General features: G+C 42.6%; 1 protein-coding gene across 10 annotated transcripts in view; it reads left to right on the top strand.

Moving 5' to 3' along the window:
* WDR59 (WD repeat domain 59) overlaps positions 1-18,662 on the top strand; it is an 81,591-nt gene that overhangs the window by 45,065 nt on the left and 17,864 nt on the right. For 7 of the 10 annotated variants that reach the window (XR_011561398.1, XM_019979852.2, XM_070770317.1 and 4 more), the window contains 6 exons: positions 628-792; positions 3,710-3,805; positions 3,961-4,117; positions 4,775-4,844; positions 10,168-10,321; positions 14,368-14,424. Coding sequence is in view for 9 of the 10 variants with exons in the window: in XM_019979852.2 (XP_019835411.2) it covers positions 628-792; positions 3,710-3,805; positions 3,961-4,117; positions 4,775-4,844; positions 10,168-10,321; positions 14,368-14,424 (699 nt within the window). In the remaining variant the exon portion in view is untranslated. The remainder of the gene's footprint in view (positions 1-627; positions 793-3,709; positions 3,806-3,960; positions 4,118-4,774; positions 4,845-10,167; positions 10,322-14,367; positions 14,425-18,662) is intronic. The other 3 variants (XM_019979853.2, XM_070770322.1, XM_070770318.1) reach the window with 1 other exon arrangement.

Raw genomic sequence — 18,662 nt, 5'->3', positions numbered from 1 at the left:
GGTTCGATCCCCGGTTGGGGAACGAAGATCCCACATGCTTCGACGCACAGCCATAAAAGAATATAAAATAAAACAGAATAAAATCACATACCACACAATCCCCCCTTTTAAAGTGTGTAATTTAGTGGTTCTTAGTACATTTACAAACCCATGATTTACAAATCATCACCACTGCTTTCAGAGCGTCTTTCATCATCGTCAAAGAAATCCTACATCCCTTAGCAGCATCTTCCTGTTTCCGTTCTCCCCAGCACCTGCCTGATAGACACTCATCTTTTTTCAGTCTCTATGGATTTTCCCAGGAGTGCTTTTAACTTGAGTCAGGTTTTTAACATGCTTTGTTTTCCCATCTCAAAATAAATATAACAAGTTTCAGCCTATCTCACAGCTTCGAGATAAAGCTTTTCTAAGTCAAAACACTTTGAGCTTATTAAATCAGTGCTAAAATTAAAAATCCATTTTGAAAATGAGTTGTCCACATCTTCGCTATTATTTGTCTTGGGAGACTCTCACCCTTGACTCTGTTACCAGCAACCTAGAGCATTCCGTTACTTTACTTAAACCCGTTTGCCTCTGAAGACCCTTTGCAGTTCCCTTCTAAAGCAGCTCTTGATTTGTCGCCCGCAGATGGACGCAGCAGACAGGAGCTGCACAGTGTCCGTGCACTGCAGCAGTCACCGCGTCAAGATGCTGGTGAAGTTCCCCGCGCAGTACCCAAACCACGCGGCCCCCTCCTTCCAGTTCATCAACCCCACCACCATCACGTCCACCATGAAAGCGAAGCTGCTCAAGGTGGGCCTCTGTGTGTGCGAGTTCTCCTTGATGCCCCCTGGGTCTGAGTCGAGTAGTAAAGTTGAATGAAAACACCTTTGTTAAGATTTGGACGTCATCTGTCTTTCCTCATGTCAGTGTTAACAGTTGTATTCTTTTTGTGTAGAAAATCCCCAGTGTTGTTTCTTAATCTCTTTGGGTCATGGACCTACCTCCCCTTTGAAAGTCTAATGAAAATCATAGACCCTTTTGCAGAAAAACTAGCACAGATGTTGCATGTAACTTTAGAAATAGTGCATGTAAATAATAGGCAGTTTTGTAATTGCATATAATCTGCTCACAGATCTCATTAAAGCTATGAGATCCCAGCTTAATACAATACGACTTTGTTTATTTGGAAACTATAGGCAAAATATATTCTGAAGCTACAAGATAATTTCTAATCAGAAAAAAAGTATTTCAGGTCATTAAAAAAATCTGTTCCATAAGAGGAGATGTCATTTAGAGTGAGGCTGGCTTGCTGGACAAGTTGGGACAAGTTAAGTGGGGTGTATGATATGACTGTGGTGCCTGAATGAAGGGGAATAGCCTTGTTGCAGTAGGGGGACCCCTTCCAGGGCCCGAAACTGGTCTCTTGTCTAACACTTGGAAATGAATTGTCCGAGGAGACACGTGCTGACAAAGCAAAAGATTTTATTGGGAAGGCGCGCCCGGGCAGAGAGCAGAAGGGTAAGGGAACCCAGGAGAACTCCTCTGCCACATGACTTGTAGTCTTGGTTTTATGGTGATGGGATTCGTTTCTGGGTTGTCTTTAGCCAATCGTTCTGACTCAGAGTCCTTCCTGGTGGTGCACGCCTTGTTTAGCCAAGATGGATGCAGCGAAAAAAGATTCTGGGAGGTGGTCGGACACGTGGTGTCTCCTTTTGACCTTTCCTGCACTCTTCTGGTTGCCGGTGGCTTATTAGTTCTGTGTTCCTTACCAGGACCTCCTGTCATAAAACAGCTCATGCAAATGGTTACTATGGTGCCTGGCCAGGGTGGACAGTTTCAGTCCATGTGATTCCACTAACAGCCTGGCGTTTCATCTTGACCCGGATAGATTCGGAAACTTGATTACTTCTGTGTCAGTTAACACAGAGCTGATCAGGTGGAATCCTCATAAAAATGCCCCTCAAGCTAGGATGATATACCTTCTTCGATCTGAGCAGCATCATATGTGAAATCAGTGAAAATGTCCTAATGACACCAGCTTGACCTGATTGCTGTTCCTTTTTTGCCTGGTTTGTATTATACTCACTTGATTGTTCCATCTTCTTGGGGTATGATAGGTAACCAGAAAACTTTTTAAGCTTCGTAAGAGTCTCTGAACGGAGAAGGCAATGGCACCCCACTCCAGTGCTTCTGCCTGGAAAATCCCATGGATGGAGGAACCTGGTAGGCTGCAGTCCATGGGGTCTCTGAGAGTCAGACACGACTGAGCGACTTCACTTTCACTTTTCACTTCCATGCACTGGAGAAGGAAATGGCAACCCACTCTAGTATTCTTGCCTGGAGACTCCCAGGGACGGGGGAGCCTGGTGGGCTGCCGTCTATGGGGTCGCACAGAGTCGGACATGACTGAAGTGACTTAGCAGCAGCAGCAGCAGCAAGAGTCTCTGAAATGCTAATTACTCAGGTTTTGTGATATTTGACATCTTGTCCTTGTAATCTGAACAGTTTGTTACTCATTTGAACATATAAAAAAGAGATTTTTCTATTGGTATAAAATGATAGGATAAGGAAGTGTTTTAAAGGTCTAGTCCAGTGGTATCCAATAGAAATGAAATGTAGACTGCATGTAATTTTCAATTTTCTAGTAGCCATCCTAAAAAAAAGTAATAGGTAAATTAATTTCAATAATATTTTTATTTAATATATCCAAAGTGTCATCATATCAACATGTAAGCAATATAAGAATTATTGAAATAGCTTTCTTTTTTTTCTTCCTTTCTTATACTAAGTCTGCAACTTTTGGTGTAAGTTTTGTGTTTACGACACATCTTGATCCAGACTGGCCAAGCACACTTCGTGTGCTTAGTAGCCCCATGTGGGTAATGACATCGTGTTAGACAGCCCAGGTCCAAATTTACATGCCTATCTTCAGTATGTGTGTGTCAATTTATACCTATAGCTGCTGCTGCTGCTAAGTCGCTTCAGTCATGTCCGACTCTGTGCAACCCCATAGACAGCAGCCCACCAGGCTTCCCCATCCCTGGGATTCTCCAGGCAAGAACACTGGAGTGGGTTGCCATTGTATTCTCCGATACCTATAGCACGTACTTTAAAATGTCAGATTTTATATTTTTAAAGGATCAAAAAAAAGGTACTTTCTAATTTTCACTGAAGTGACATCTGGGAATTCGCTGGCAATGGAATGGTTAGGACTCCATGCTATCACTGCCAAGGGCTTGGGTTCAGTCCCTGCTTGGAGAACTAAATCCCACAAGCTGTAAGCGCAGCCAAAATAAAACAAAAAAGATGGAATCTATTCCCTCTGTCATGTATGTATCACTTTGAACCATTTTCAGTTCAGACTGGAGGATGTTACTTCTAAGTGGTACTGAGATTTCTCATGGAGGAGGGTGGGACTGGGGGAGAGCCAAGGAATAGAATTCACTATTAAGGAAGAATGGTCATTCTAATACAAGAAATGTGCCATCTCAAAGCCAGCACGTGTGCGTGCCCTGGCAAAGGAAAGGGCTTCTGGAAGAGCACTCACAAAGGAGTCTTCTCTCTGAGCCTCTTGGACAGGTGGAAGGCAGTGTGTTGTGTTGGCAGCCTCAGACACAGCCACACTCTGGTCACCGAGCATCGTCGCTGCTTCCAGTGCTTCTCACAATAAAAGCAAATCAGGAGGAAGAATGTTGCTCTTCTTGACTGTGTTTTGTTTCTTTTCTAGATCCTGAAAGACACTTCCCTGCAAAAAGTGAAACGCAACCAGAGCTGTTTGGAGCCCTGCCTGCGCCAGCTCGTCTCCTGCCTGGAGTCTTTTGTGGTGGGATCCTTGTTACCTACCTCTGCCTGGGGCTTTTGTTTCCTTTCTCCTTCCTAAAGTCCTGGGCTCCCTGATCTTGTAATAATGCATCCTATTTTGTAATTCATCTTGAAGACCGATTATGGGTTTTAGTCTCTTTGACTTTAAAATTTCAGAACCAAGAAGACAGTGCTTCCAGCAACCCCTTCGCGCTCCCGAACTCCGTTACGCCGCCCCTACCAACATTCGCCCGGGTGACCACCGCCTATGGGTCCTACCAGGATGCCAATATTCCCTTTCCCAGGACGTCAGGGGCCAGGTTCTGTGGGGCAGGTAGGTCTGTTTTGTTTCTCTGATTCTAGATTTTGAGAGAAAGAATGTCTATATAAGAATTTCCATCAGAAAATTTTTCTTAATTTCCTGAGAACTCAAAAGATTTCCGTCATAGTGTTATCTGAGCTGGATTGGCATTTGCAGACATGTTCTAAGAATGTTTAGCAGAATTATGCTCTTAACTTTTTTCACTCTGATGAGTGTGAATTTGAGTCTTGTCTCAGAATACTGAGAATGTATGTAGGAAATATAAAGCACCTGTGAAGACTTTGCCAAACCACATACATCCTTGTCTCTCCTGGATCCTAGAGATTCTTTTGGGGTGGGGGGCACTGCACTGGGTTTTCATTTCAGCACACTGGTGCGCTGGTTGTGGTGCCTGGGCTTAGTTGCCCCAAGGCATGTGGGATCTTAGTTCCCCAACCACCCACATCCCCTGCATTGGAAGGCAGATTCTAACCACTGGACCACTAGGAAAGTCCCGATCCTGGAGTTCCTGATCTTTGTCTTAAGTACGGCTGCAGTCATGAGCCCGTGCAACTTAAAATACTATGTCGTATCCTTCAAGTATGTTGAAGTAGAAAAAAGATTAACCAGTACTGTCTTAGGATTTCCCATGAGCAGCTCAGTGACCGTCTGTGATGTCTCCTTTGACAGGGTATCTGGTGTATTTCACAAGGCCCATGACGATGCACCGAGCAGTCTCTCCTACCGAGCCTACTCCGAGGTGAGTGGGAGATGCAGGCATAAGCTACATTCATGGGCCAGAAGTGAGCAGACATGTGGGAATTTGCTTTTGGACAGTTTGTGTTAGTTATAAGCAAGTGCTCATTATAAAATTTATTCCCAAAAGATTAAGGTTCATTAAAATGCACCTAAGCTGAGATTTCTACTATTAAGTTACTACTGGGAGGAATTGGTTGATAAAAGCTGATAAAAGTGTGTTTGTCAAAACAAGGCAAATGTTGTTTTAATGTGCTGTCCCCGTATTATCAGATAAAGTATTATCTGAACGTTAAATAAAACTACAAAAATAGCAAAAGAAATTATTTATAGTCCCATAACACTAATAGGGTAAAGTGTACCGTCTGGTGGCTCAGATGGTAAAGAATCTGCCTGCAATGCAGGAGACCCGGGTCAATCCCTGGGTTGGGAAGATCTCCTGAAGAAGGGAATGAATGGTTACTCACTCCAGTATTCTTGCTTGGAGAATTCTGTGGACAGAGGAGCCTGGTGGATATAGTCCATTGGGTCACAAAGAATTGTGCATGACTGAGCAACTAACACTTTCACATTTTTCTTTCAAAACTAATTGATTATTCCTAACATTACCACACATGTGTAGTGGATGTGCAGCCAGCCATCCCTAAAATCAGTCTATAACCTTGTCATTATACCAGAAAGAAACTTTGAATTCCTTAGGGGGTCACCCTAGTTCCCAAGTCCCCCATTCCTCTAGCCCTGGGCAAACACTTATCTACTTTCTCTCTATGCTGCTGCTAATTCGCGTCAGTCGTGTCCGACTCTGTGCGACCTCATAGACGGCAGCCCACCAGGCCCCACCGTCCCTGGGATTCTCCAGGCACGAACACTGGAGTGGGTTGCCATTTCCTTCTCCAATGCATGAAAGTGAAAAGTCAAAGTGAAGTTGCTCAGTTGTGACCATCCATGGGATTTTCCAGGCAAGAGTACTGGAGTGGGGTGCCATTGCCTTCTCCTTTTCTCTCTATAAATTTGCCTAATTCTGGACGGCTCATATATATGGCATTATATATGTGTTCCTTTGTTACTGACTCTTTTCACTTAGTGTATTTTTAAGGATCATACATGTTGTAGCCTGTATCAGTTATTTCTTTTTATTGCCAAATAATATTCCATCACATGTGTATATACCATATTTTATTTATTCACTCAGACCAGTCAGCAGACATTGGCATTATTTCCACTGTTTGACCATTACAGATAATGCTACTATGAACATTCTGTAGAGATTTTTGTGTGGATATGTATTTTTTCATTTTTCTTAGATATATACTTCAGAGTTGAATGACTGTATCATATTGTAAATTTTTTTCTTAATTAATACACTTTATCTTTTAGAGCAGTTTTAGGTTCATAGCAAAGTTGAATGTAGAGAACACATACCCCTGACCCCATGCATTTACAACCACCCCCATACTAGTGGTTTTTTAACTTAAATATTATGCCTAAGTCTTTTGATTCTGCAGTCTGATGGCCAGAACAATTTGGAAACACTCTTGCTACAAACACCTGGTTATATTGTGTATGATATAATTAGCAAACTTAATAATTATTAGCTAAGCTAACAAGAAAGTTCATGAGCAGATGCTACTGCTATCCTGGGAATTTGCCTGTCTCTGCAGTAACTCAGGCAGATGAGAAATTGGCCCCACAAGAACTGAGAGTTAAATGCCAGAGAAGCCCCTTCATGACACCAGGTTCGTTATTCCAAAGGTTGGACTAGGAAACAATCACCTGCTCTTAAAGGGAAACTACAAATATCTGTATCTGAACTTTGGGTCAGCAGGAAAATGTTCCAGTTAGAACGTTTTTTCCTAACAGTTTTTTGCTGAGGTATAATTTAGGGTACACAAATGTGAAGTCTGTGCCTTAATGACCAGCAGTCAGATCAATATATAGCATTGCCCTCACCTCTCCCCAAAAGTTCCCTAGTCCCTTTACCTAGAGGAAACGACTCTTCTGCTTCCATCACTGAAGTTTAGTTTTGCCTGTGCTTGAACTTCATCTATATAGAATCATGCAGCATGTAATATTTTATGTCTGGCTTCTTTTGCTCAACTTAATGTTTTTAAAATTGATTTCTACATTATTGTGTGTATCAGTAGTTCCATTGTATGACAGTAATATAATTTGTTTATTCATACTCCTGTTGATGGACATTTGGATTATTTCCAGTTTTTATTTTTATTGTATGTAGACCTACACATACAAGTCTTTTAATGTACATGTGTAATAATTTCTCTATCCAAGAGATCTCTAGGTCATAGGATACTTGCCTGTTTAATTGCCAAAAAGTCTGTTCCTAGTGGTTGTGCCATTTTATACTCTTCAAGCAGTGTTTCAGAATTCTGGCTATTCATATCTTCTCGAAAACTTGGTGTTTTTAGCCTTTTCAACTTTAGCCATTGTGGTGGTGTGTAGTAGTATTTCATTGTACCTTTAACTTGTGCTTCCATGATAATGACTAATTGTAATAGAGGGGCAGCTCTTAATATGCTGCCTTGGTGCAAGCTGTAACCCCTCTCCTTGGTTACCTTGTGAAGGTTCCTGTGGGCCCTTTAGTGGTCCTGCTCAGTCGTTGGTTGGTGCCGTATTGGGCCCCTCCCCCAAGTGACCAAGTGTCAGTGAGTGACCGTTGGTGGTCCTGCTCAGCCATTGGTTGGGGTTGCAGTGGGCCCCTCCCCCAAGCGACCAACTGTCAATGAGTGACTGTTGGTGGTCCTGCTCAGCCATTGGTTGGTGCGCAATGGGCCCCTCCCCCAAGCGACCAACTGTCAGTGAGGGAGTGTCAGTTGGTTCATTCAGCCAACAGTCAGTGGAGTGGTGGTCGTCAGGCTGAGTGACGTAAGAGGCAGATCCCAGTCTTCTCCCTGGAGCCCTTCAGCTCACCCACTGGCCTCCGGCCCAGGCCTTGAGGTGGCAGTGAACCTCTCCGCCATTCCTGCCTCTGGGACCTAATGTCAGCCACAGTCCGTGTAACCTGGCCCCGACCATTTGGGTGGCCTGAGGAGCCTGAGGGCCCGTTGGGTCCTGGGCATCTGACTCCCTCCGCAATGACAGCTGGGGACCTGGCCCTGAGGGAGCCACCAACTGAACATACCTCCTCTTAGGCAGGACCTGGGCCTCAGAGAGTAAAAGTTTTGCTGAGAGACTGTGATCTTTCTTGTCAGAACAGAGCAATGGCACCCGACTCCAGAACTCTTGCCTGGAAAATCCCATGGACGGAAGAGCCTGGTAGGCTGCAGACAATGGGGTCACTAAGAGTTGGACACGACTGAGCGACTTCACTTTGACTTTTCACTTTCATGCATTGGAGAAGGAAATGGCAACCCACTCCAGTGTTCTTGCCTGGAGAATCCCAGGGACGGGGGAGCCTGGTGGGCTGCCGTCTATGGGGTCTCACAGAGTTGGACACGACTGAAGCGACTTAGCAGCAGCAGCAGCAGCAGCAGCAGCAGCAGTAGAGATTTACAGGAATGTTGTTACCTGACCTCAAGAACACAGGATCTAACACCAAGAAGTTTGCAGCAACTGACCCCTCCTCTCCCTCACTTTTCCTGTAAAAGGGTTTTACTAAGAATTCTCGGGGAATTTGGGGCTTTTAAGGGATGAGCCATCCATCTCCTTGCAGGACCCTCAGCAAATCTTTCTCTGTTTCAAACTCTGACATTTTGATATTGCTTGATCTTGCTGTGCATTGGGCACGTGGACTTGCATTTCAATAACATAATGGTTCATTGTTGATGTTTGTTAATGTTTAGTTGCCAAGTTGTGTCTGATGCTTTAAGACTCCATGGACTGTAGCCCACCCGGCTCCTCTGTCCATGGATTTTCTAGGCAAGAATACTAGAGTGGGTTGCCATATCCTTCTCCAGGGGATCTTCCCAACCCAGAAATCAAACCCATACCTCCTGCATTGGCGGGCGGATTCTTTACCGCCGAACCACCCGGGAAGCCAACATAATGATGGTGAACAACTTTCGTGTGCTAATTGACCACTTGGTTATCTTCTTTTGTGATGTGCCTGTTCTAGTATTTTGTCTAGTTTTTTAGATTATGTTTCTTATTATCTGTTTGTGGTAGTTCTTTATCCATTCTGATTGCAAATCCTTTGCTGGATGTATATATTGATTTTCTCCTAGTCTGTGACTTGTCTTTCTCCCTCTTTAATGATTTTCATTTATTAGCAGCGTTTAATTTTACTGCAATTGTTTATCACTTTTTAAGTGTTAGGGTTGGTGCTTCTGTGTCTTGTCTAAAAAAAAATGTCTGCCTACCCCAAGGTCATAGAAATATTGTGTATTCCCTCTTAAAAATTTATAGATTTAAATTCCTTATATAAGGTCTGTAATTAATCTCGAATTAATTTTTATGTATGATGTGAGGTTGAGGGGGAGTCACAGGTTTTGGGTTTTTTTTTTGCCTTCAGTAGAGATAGATAGTTGTTTTACACATATATGTAGCACCACTTATGGAAGACATTTTGCTCTTGTCAAATTTGCATTGATACCTTTGTTGAGAATCAATTGACCATATGTTTTGAATCTATTTCTGGACTGTATTTTCTCTTTGATTTGTTGTTTTCTCCTTTTATGCCAACACTACAGTGTCAATGTAGGTTTGTATAGTAAGTCTTCAAATCTGGTAGTTAAGTCCCCTAACTTTATTATTCTTGTATAGGATTGTATAATTTCTATAAAAATAGGAATCAGCTTACTGGTTTCTACAAAAAAAGTCTGCTCATGTTTTGCTTGAAATTGCATTAATTCTGTAGATTAATGTGGAGAAAATCAACAGTTTAACAACATGAAATCTTGTGGTCTGTTAACACAATGTATTTCTCTATTGTTTTCAGTCTTCTTTAATTTCTCTCAGCAATATTTGTATTTTCAATGCACATCTTTAAGTGTGTCCCTAGGCATTTAATGTATTTTGATGCTATTGTAAATGCAGTTTTAAAAATGTTTATTTTCCAAATGTGATATAAAGAAATACTATAGATTATTGTAGATTGACCTTGTATTTAAATACACTTACTAGTTTAAGTAGTTTACTCATTTCTTTGACTTTTCTGTGTATATAGTCATAGAAACATTCTCTGCTTCTGCAGATAAAGCAGTTTTCAGTTCTAAAATTGCTATTTGGCTCCTTTTTGGAGTTTCCATCATCCCCACCCTGTTATATCCGTCTTTTCCTCCTGATTTCATCAAGTGCTAAGAATGGCATCACTTAGAACCATGAAAATATTGAAGAAGCCAGTATGGATAACCTTGCCTTTTCAACCACAGATCTCTCTCGGCCTTGTCTGCCTATCACACTGGCTTGATTGCACCCATGAAGATCCGCACAGAGGCCCCTGGGAACCTCCGTTTGTACAGTGGGAGCCCCACGCGCAGTGAGAAGGAGCAGGTCTCCATCAGCTCCTTCTACTACAAGGAGCGGGTAAGTGGCTGAGCCATGGCCTTTGATACTTATTCCTTCCTAGACTCTTGTTCTTGGCCTCCCTACCTACCACACACAGCACCTATTAATAAATTAGTGATCCCCCTGTGGTCTTTCCCTTTCATACTTGGTGTGGTAGAGAAAGACCATTGCTTTCTTCCTTTGAGTTGGTTTTAGCTACTGTAAATTGTGTGGGTGTGGGAGAGTGGGTGACTGGTTGTATAATCCATACTCTTCCCTCCCTTTAACCTTGTCTTTGTGATGCCCGTTCATGAAGTTGATTCCCATCCTTTCAGAATCTCGTAGCTTCAGGTCTTTCTGGGTATTCTGATGTTTGTTAGCAAATTTCAGGATGCTTCAGTAGGCTTGGTATCCTAATATATTTGTAACTTCATAGTTGTGGGAAGTTTTAAAGTTGACCTCCAAGAGATTTTATACTTTTAGTAAGTCTGCACTGAAGTACCCATTTGAATGGACCACTTTATACAAAAATCACCTGAAACTGTCTCTTTCTGTTCCTGACTTCTTAAGGAACTCATTGTCCCTAAAGTAGCTATTAAGCTGTCAGAAACCTTTGGTGACGAGAGTGTAGAGAATGTCAGCAGAGCGTGGGAATGATTCTGAGGACTTTTTGTGTTGTCAGGTTGAGTCTGGCTTAAACCAGCTTTTAGCTGACATGATGTATTAATTGGTTACCACTGAATTACTCACAAACTCAGTCCTTAGTAATACTTTGTTGTTCTCTCCTGCTAATTGAGAAATGATAGATTGACTATAATTAAAATTTTGTTTTTTGATTTAAAATAAAACCCCAATTTCCAGCAAGTGTTAGAGGTGTCTTCACTTCAATTGCAGTGTAGTGTCTCACCTTCTTGGTTTGCAAGATAGTTGGCTGTCTCTGATTTGGTCGGGTCTTAGGGTTGTATGTAACAAATGAGTGGCAGGAACTGATGCCTTGAGACATTACTAGAATTGGGCAAAACCTTCAGTCCAATAGGGAAAATGATTTTTTGTTGCCTTTCTGGCCAACTCCATAGTCCCCTTCTTTGCATCACTGATGGAGTTTTCCACTCTCCCCCCACAACCCAACCCCCACAACTGTTCACGGACCTTCTTAGAACACTTTTATCTTCCCGCGTGCTTTACGTTCAAAGAAATCTTTTTTCTTTTTCTGCAAGCTAGCAGGTAACTGGTGAGATGCTTTAATAAATGGATTGGAACTAAGGCATTTTATCATTGATGTAATAGCCAAACAAACTCACGATTGGATAAGTTTGGGGATTTTCTTTAGCGTCAGAGCCAGGCTGAGGAGATCTTTTAGTCAAAAAGGCAGTTCTGAATTCCCTTTCAGATCACAGCGTGCACCACTGATGCTTGGGTTCAAAGGGGGCAGCACAGGTGGACCAGCACTTTTGACCTGAGATAGTGTGTTTCATCAAGGTAGCTCCAGTTCCAAGAAGGGGCCTCTCCTAATGCAGAAGCATTTGTAAAGCCTACTATATGTTTTTGATGGTCTGACCTCTTTTACGACAAAAGCCGTAATTATGAAGAGGGAATAAAGGCCTGTAGATAACTAATTACCTCTTATCAGACAGGATCTGGATTGTGACATTTCAGATTGGGTTGATTCCCAGTGTGTTACTTCTCCCCAGAAAATGGGCCACTGTAGTCCTCTAGGATGACTGCCTGGAAAATCCCATGGGCAGAGGAGCCTGGTGGGCTGCAGTCTATGGGGTCGCTAAGAGTCGGACACGACTAAGCGACTTCACTTTCACTTTCCTGCATTGGAGAAGGAAATGGCAACCCACTCCAGTGTTCTTGCCTGGAGAATCCCAGGGACGGCTGCCATCTATGGGGTTGCACAGAGTCGGACATGACTGAAGCGACTTAGCAGCAGCAGGATGACATAGTGGAGAAGGCAATGGCACCCCACTCCAGTATTCTTGCCTGGAAAATCCCATGGAAGGAGGAGCCTGATGGGCTGCAGTCCATGGGGTCGCTGGGAGTCGGACACGACTGAGTGACTTCACTTTGACTTTTCACTTTCATGCATTGGAGAAGGAAATGGCAGCCCACTCCAGTGTTCTTGCCTGGAGAATCCCAGGGACGGGGGAGCCTGGTGGCTGCTGTCTATGGGGTCGCACACAACTGAAGCGACTTAGCAGCAGCAGCAGCAGCAGCAGCAGCAGCAGCAGCAGCAGGATGACATAGTAAATGGTCTCTGAATTATACTTCAGACAGTGGCCAAATAAAATAGGGAGAAATCGTTTTATTATAATTTCATATGAAACTATTGTATTGATGTATAACATGTACAGAAAAGTTTGCAAATCATTGGTATATATTTCAGTGAATTAACAATTATACAGGCCAAGAAATAGACTATTCTAGGAACTCTAGAAGCCCTGGGGGAGGAAGGCACATTTTAGTGGGTGACGTATAGTAATTATTAGGAAACTGCTGATATTTAAGCTTTTTTGACCTTAAGAAAAGGTTTCATGTGGTTCCAGTTAGTAAGTTAAAATCAGTTGGTAATAAGTGGTCAGGCAGTTATTTTGTGATGAATCTGAAATAAATTCATAAATTCTCCTTTGAAGCTTGTTCACATCCATCCCATTCACATGGGGCATAGGGGAGGAATTAAAGGTATGAAATATGCCGCAGTGTCATGCATAGACCATCTTATTGTCCTCACAGAGAACGATAATGGTTGTATCCCTCAAGGAGTGTTTTCTGATTCTTGGTGTCTAGTTTCAAATGTCAAATCATATCACTTTTATTACTTTAGTCCTGGAAATGATCCCAGTTTACTAAATGTTTCTGTGCTTGTCTTCATTTTTAGCCCAAATTTTATCTCATACATACTTTTATTCTTATTTAGATCTCTACACCTGAGAGCTTTAAATGAATAAGAATAAAGGAAAGGAATATAACTCCATTAAAGTATAGCATTGAAGGAATTATAGAGTATTTTGGAGATTGAAGAAAAAAAAAATCTCTTCAAGCTGTTGGGGACTGGTATTCGTTTCACTTGTTTTTGTGTGTTTTTAACCTTCCCTACTTAGGTCATCTTGTTTTATCACCCAAAGGTTCTCCAGATGGAATTCCAATGTTCACTCTTACAATTTTTTTAAATGTAAGAGAAGTTTAAAAAAAAGGACACATTAAATTTCATAAGAAGTTAGAAAGCACAGAGAGATACTAACTTTCATTTGACAACTGGACCATCTATTAATGGCTGATGAATTACTGTTTATTCTTAGAGTAAATCAGAAGGCCCAGAACCTAAGATAAACATTAGGCATTGCCCTGTAAACATTAAAAAAAATTTGCAGCCTCCTACATTTGCTTCAGTTGATGTCACTAAAATAGCTTTAATGTAAACAACTGAGGAGGTCCTGGTTAATAGAATAGTTTCTGATTTCCTGAAACAGTGTTGTGTGCTCCCAGTTTCACACTGATGCTTGAGTTGTTAGCAAGAGCCTTCCTTTCCCACAGGCTCTTGCTTCCTCGTGGCACCCCTCTGAGGATGGTCCTGGAGTCCCAAGATTGAAACTCCAGTCTCCCCAGCGGACCCCAGCCACACCAAAAACAGTTCAGTGTTGAGTCTGTTGAGGAACTTCTTCCTGTTTAGGATTGAGAATCTTCTCGCACATACATGTGTTCTTGAAGGGGAAGCAGAGCTCTCTACCTGTTTCTTATGATCTTAATTCTTATAGGAGAACCACAGGTCTCCATTGTAGTTCCTCTGTCAGAGCTGTATGGACATCAGCCTCCTAATATCTTGAAACATGTTTTGGACTAAAGGACAATGATGTTGAAGCTGTGTGTGGAGTGTGATTGGTTGGGGGGTGGTTGAGGGCTTCAAGTACTGCTGTGCTGAGGTTCAGGTTTTTCAGTTGTTCCCAGCCAGAGTTTGCAGTATATTATGGTAGTTTGAATCCATCAGATGTGTGGGAAGCTTTCATTTTATTCTATATTTTTTCCCTTTTAATTTTCTCGGTGTTTTTCTTCCCTCCTCCTGGGTGTAACGTTTTCACGCACAGATGTCTCCTCGCTCTGCCCGGCGACGTTGGTCCATACAAGCAATTAACGACTTCCCGGTACTGTGCGCTGTCAAATGCTCTTCTTAACTAATCTTGTCTCTGCCCAAAGGCCCAAGAATAAAATGCCACCTGCCTGGCTTTGAGGAACCTGAAATGACAGGCTGGCTGGTCTTTAGGACCAGCATAATCAATTTCTCACTCTTAGGAGTCAGGCCCCAGGGACTGCTCCTGGTTCTATCAGTTTCAAATAGTTGAATACTGATATCACTAAGGATTGTGAATAGACTTCTTTGAAAATGAAGCTAAATGCTAGATTTCTTGGGAAGAACCCTGATGATAAGCCTTTAGTTCACCTGATTTCACTTGGAGTATTTGTATAATTTCATAGAGCTTGCAAAAGCCCACGTTTGGCATGGCGGGGCAGCAGAGGAAGATGTAAGAGGCTTCTGCCATTCTGTCTCTGTTTTTATCGTCTTGCTTATCGAGTTCAAAGAGGGAAGTGCCCACCTGCTTCCTTGGCGTGACACTGAAGTGAGATTTTAATCCTTCGGGAATTTCCTGGAACAAATTTTTTCCCTTGCCATCAATATTTTGCATTGCCAGTAGAACTTCTGCAATGGACATCTTCTTTTCCTTTTCTCTTGCTGACTCTCTCCTCTTCTGTCTTCCTCTCCCACCCGCTTCGTGTTTCAGTCCTGCCATAGTGACCTCAGGCTGTGCAAGGCAGCAGTCTTGAGGCTTTTGTGTAAATTTCCTTACAGGGGGATCATCCCGTAGCCTTTTCATATAAAAGCCAGTTGAAATCAGGAACCCTGATTAGCAAGTGCCGCTGCTGCCCAATACCTTGGAGGTGGAGCCGCCTCTCTGGCCACCTTTCCTCAGAGAGCCTGTCCTACCAACCCAACTGCTGTGTTTCCACTGATTTTCCAGGAGTCCCTGCTCCCGCTGCTATTTAAATAGGAACTCATTTTGACTCACTTCCCACTCTGCTGATTATTATGCATTGTTGATGGGGTTGCTGCGAAGCAGTTGGTGGCTTATTCTTGGGCTGTTTTACATTTAACCCATTTATTGGCATCAATGTTGCCTCCGATTGTAGCAGTAACACTGGTGGTTCAGTCGCAAGCTGGCTATTGGTTGTCATTCAGTGCTCTCTGCACCAGTGCCTCCCTCCTCGCCCCTCTCTTCCCCACCCCAGTCCTCGCTGTCCTCTTTCCTCTAATTCCATGAACACCTTCTTGGTCTGTTCAGAGGAGCATCCCGGTCTCATTGTGTGATAACTTGTCTGTCTTGCTTTGTCTCTCCTCCCTTGATCCCTGCTCATGAAATCTGTGGGGAAGGGGTGTTTTCTATTGATGGGGCATTGAGATGACCTAAGAGAAGTGCAGAGTCCTTTGCCTCCCAGAGGTACCGATTTTACTGCACAGAAAAGTATCCACATTTAAGCTCATCAGAGTGGGACTGGAGCAATGCAGGAGGTTTAGGGGGCTTTGGGGCCCAGTACCCTTATCTCACCTGGAAAGGTCAGCCACACCTCATCCCAGTGTATCATGGTTGTCATCACCGGATAGTGACTCAGACCAGATAGATTATCCTAAAATCACCAGCAAGATACTAGGGCAAATAAGTCATGGGGAGGTGTGGATAAGATATGAACCATTTTTCTTGCCAAAGCACTGGAGGGAACACCCTGAAACACTGTCTGTGCTTGTTAGGGAGCAACAGGGACCTAGGCCCTGACACCTGATTTGAGATCTACTGCACCTTCCTTTAGGCAGCCTTGTTGGATTTGAATCCCTAGAATAACTGGCCCAAGACAGGATTACTGAGTGGCCTCGTAGCCTTAATGGGAGATAGCTCATATTTTAAAACCATCAACCCCACCTAAAATTAAAACAAAAAAAATTTGTGACACCTCCCCTTTAAAGATTTTTCAATAATGTTTTCTGGTTATTCTTGCTGGATTAAATGAACAAAAAGAGCTGTCCCTTTACTGTCTCTGCAGTTTGATTCTTGGTGGCGACTGTCATTACGGTGATCCTGTGTTAGGGACTCTCCTTCTATTATAGGCTCAAAGGCATCTTATGTAAAGCATTCCCTGTACATTAGTATAGATCAAACAGAGAAGCACCTGGAAACCTCTCAAGAAATTGATAAGAAAGCCCCAGGAAATACAGACTGTGATTTCTGTAATTCAGTTATGGGTAGTTGCAAAAAGTTGCCCAGACCACTGTCTTTGCATTTTCATCAAGGACTAATTGATGACTCACATGGACCTGTTTCTACCTATTTTATCCAAGACTGCAAATGGGAGAAGAGCCCTGAAGCATCTCTTTGGACCCTGAGTTTTCTTCTCTCTGAATGTGTCCAATCCTAACAAATCCCAAAAGGAAATTAAACAGTTTGAGGTACAGGCTTGTGAGCCCAGCCCGGAACACAGCAACTTTGTCTGAGCCCGATAAGTGAAGCCTGATAGCCTCAGGAGCAGTTTGCCTCTGACCGTCTCCAGCACACTGCTCTGACTCCGCAGAGCTCAATCCAGTGCTTGACAGAGAAGTGTCTTTACATGTGCATAATTAGAAGACGGTGTGTTGAACAGGCCTCACTAGAATCAGTTATTGATCTCCTTATATACAGAAATAGATCTATTTTTATATGGACCAGAACTGTTTATGTGTTAACAGGTAGCTTAGGACTTAATTCCCCCACCTTTTAAAATCATACTTTTAAAAATGGTTAACAAGTATGGGCTTAGCAGCCTGACACCTGTGGTCAAATCTCAACTCTAGGAGTGTACAGTCTTGAGTAAGCTCATGTCCTCATTGGTCAAGTCCAGGACTCTCTTATTTCCCAGGTACCGGGTCCCGTGTGTCCGTTTTAGGGAAGCCTCTGGGAAACAGGACAGTTGCTTGTGGTCTTCTTCCACGTCCATCACTCAGGTCCCTCTGCTCAAATATTTTTGACATTCTGAAATTAATTCTTTGCTAAGAAAACATTCTTACATGAACTAGTCTATTTGTAAATGAATCACTCTGGGCACATGGACCTTAATTATTATTATGCTTTCATTAGGTTTGCTTAAAAAGTCAAGAAATTGTGGATGTTTCAGTGTGGTCTGAACGCTGCAGACCCCATCCCTCATGAATCCTTCATTGACTTCCACTGTTCAGTTAAACGGAGCTGGCATGAAATTCTCAGTTGTTGACGGGCTTCTTCTTTGCTCTTTGTAATAAGGAGCTAGAGTCAGTGCCTGGAAAGCAGTGTTAGAAGCCTTTTGACCAACCCAGAAGACTCAATTAGATGAATCCTAGTTGGCTCCAGACGGAAACTGTTGAGTGTAAATGTTTTTGGTTGTTTTTTCTGCCTTAAAAAAAAAAAAAAAAATCCAGTACCCTAAATCTCACTGGAGATGACTGATTATGTGGGATTTTGCAGGTGTGTCATTTCTTGGGATTTTTAAACTCCCAGAAACCTGGATAAAAGTCACAGTGAAGTGAGTTTGTGGCCTTAGGCCCTGCCCGTTCTAGTTAACCGTGTTGTTCTGTCCTGTCACTGCTGGGTTGGACATCGAGTATCCCTCCCGAAAACCAATCCTAGTGCTCAGGGCACTCGTGACTGCATGGGCTTATGTCAGTGAATGCTCCCTGGCTCCAGCCCATCCTGACGAGCTCTTTGGTCATTAGCACAATTACCCCTTATTTGCACCCACATCAGGATTCTTTAGAAAATAAGCTGGGCCAACAAAGAATTGAAGGGCTCCCTGCTAATAATAGTTGTAGCTTCTTGTATTGCAGAATAGTGACTTGTGTATGGATACATAGTATTAATAACTGAACTGCTTCTAAAACCAAATGGGTTGAGGTTGATAGCATATATGTTTATAGATGTGTATCCAAACTGATAGCATATATGTTTACAAAGTACTATGAAGAATTCAAATACTTCAGCTAAAGGTCTGCTTTTACCTGTCATGCACTGACTCTAGGTTTCCTAGATTTAGTAGGTTCCATGCCACTTACTGATCCTATAGAAAATTACATGCATTGGACAACTTTAGGGGTTAGATGGGACATCAGTGGTTAGAAATGCTGAATATAGACCATGACTGATTTATGGGAGAGTGGTTGTATCGAAATCACTGGTAGAAAAGGAATTTATCTGTGAGTCATCTAAGTAATTATCTAACCTACATGCCCGAGAGTTTATGGACATTTAGAAAAATTAGAGATTTTTAAATTGCACCTTTCCAGGTGACACTTTGCACTCTCACCTTTTCATTGTCTGTTGATTAACCT

The sequence above is a fragment of the Bos indicus genome, chromosome 18 (genome assembly GCF_029378745.1).
Source record: "Bos indicus isolate NIAB-ARS_2022 breed Sahiwal x Tharparkar chromosome 18, NIAB-ARS_B.indTharparkar_mat_pri_1.0, whole genome shotgun sequence".
Lineage (NCBI taxonomy): Eukaryota > Metazoa > Chordata > Mammalia > Artiodactyla > Bovidae > Bos > Bos indicus.
This window is presented reverse-complemented; position numbering and strand designations above follow the sequence as displayed.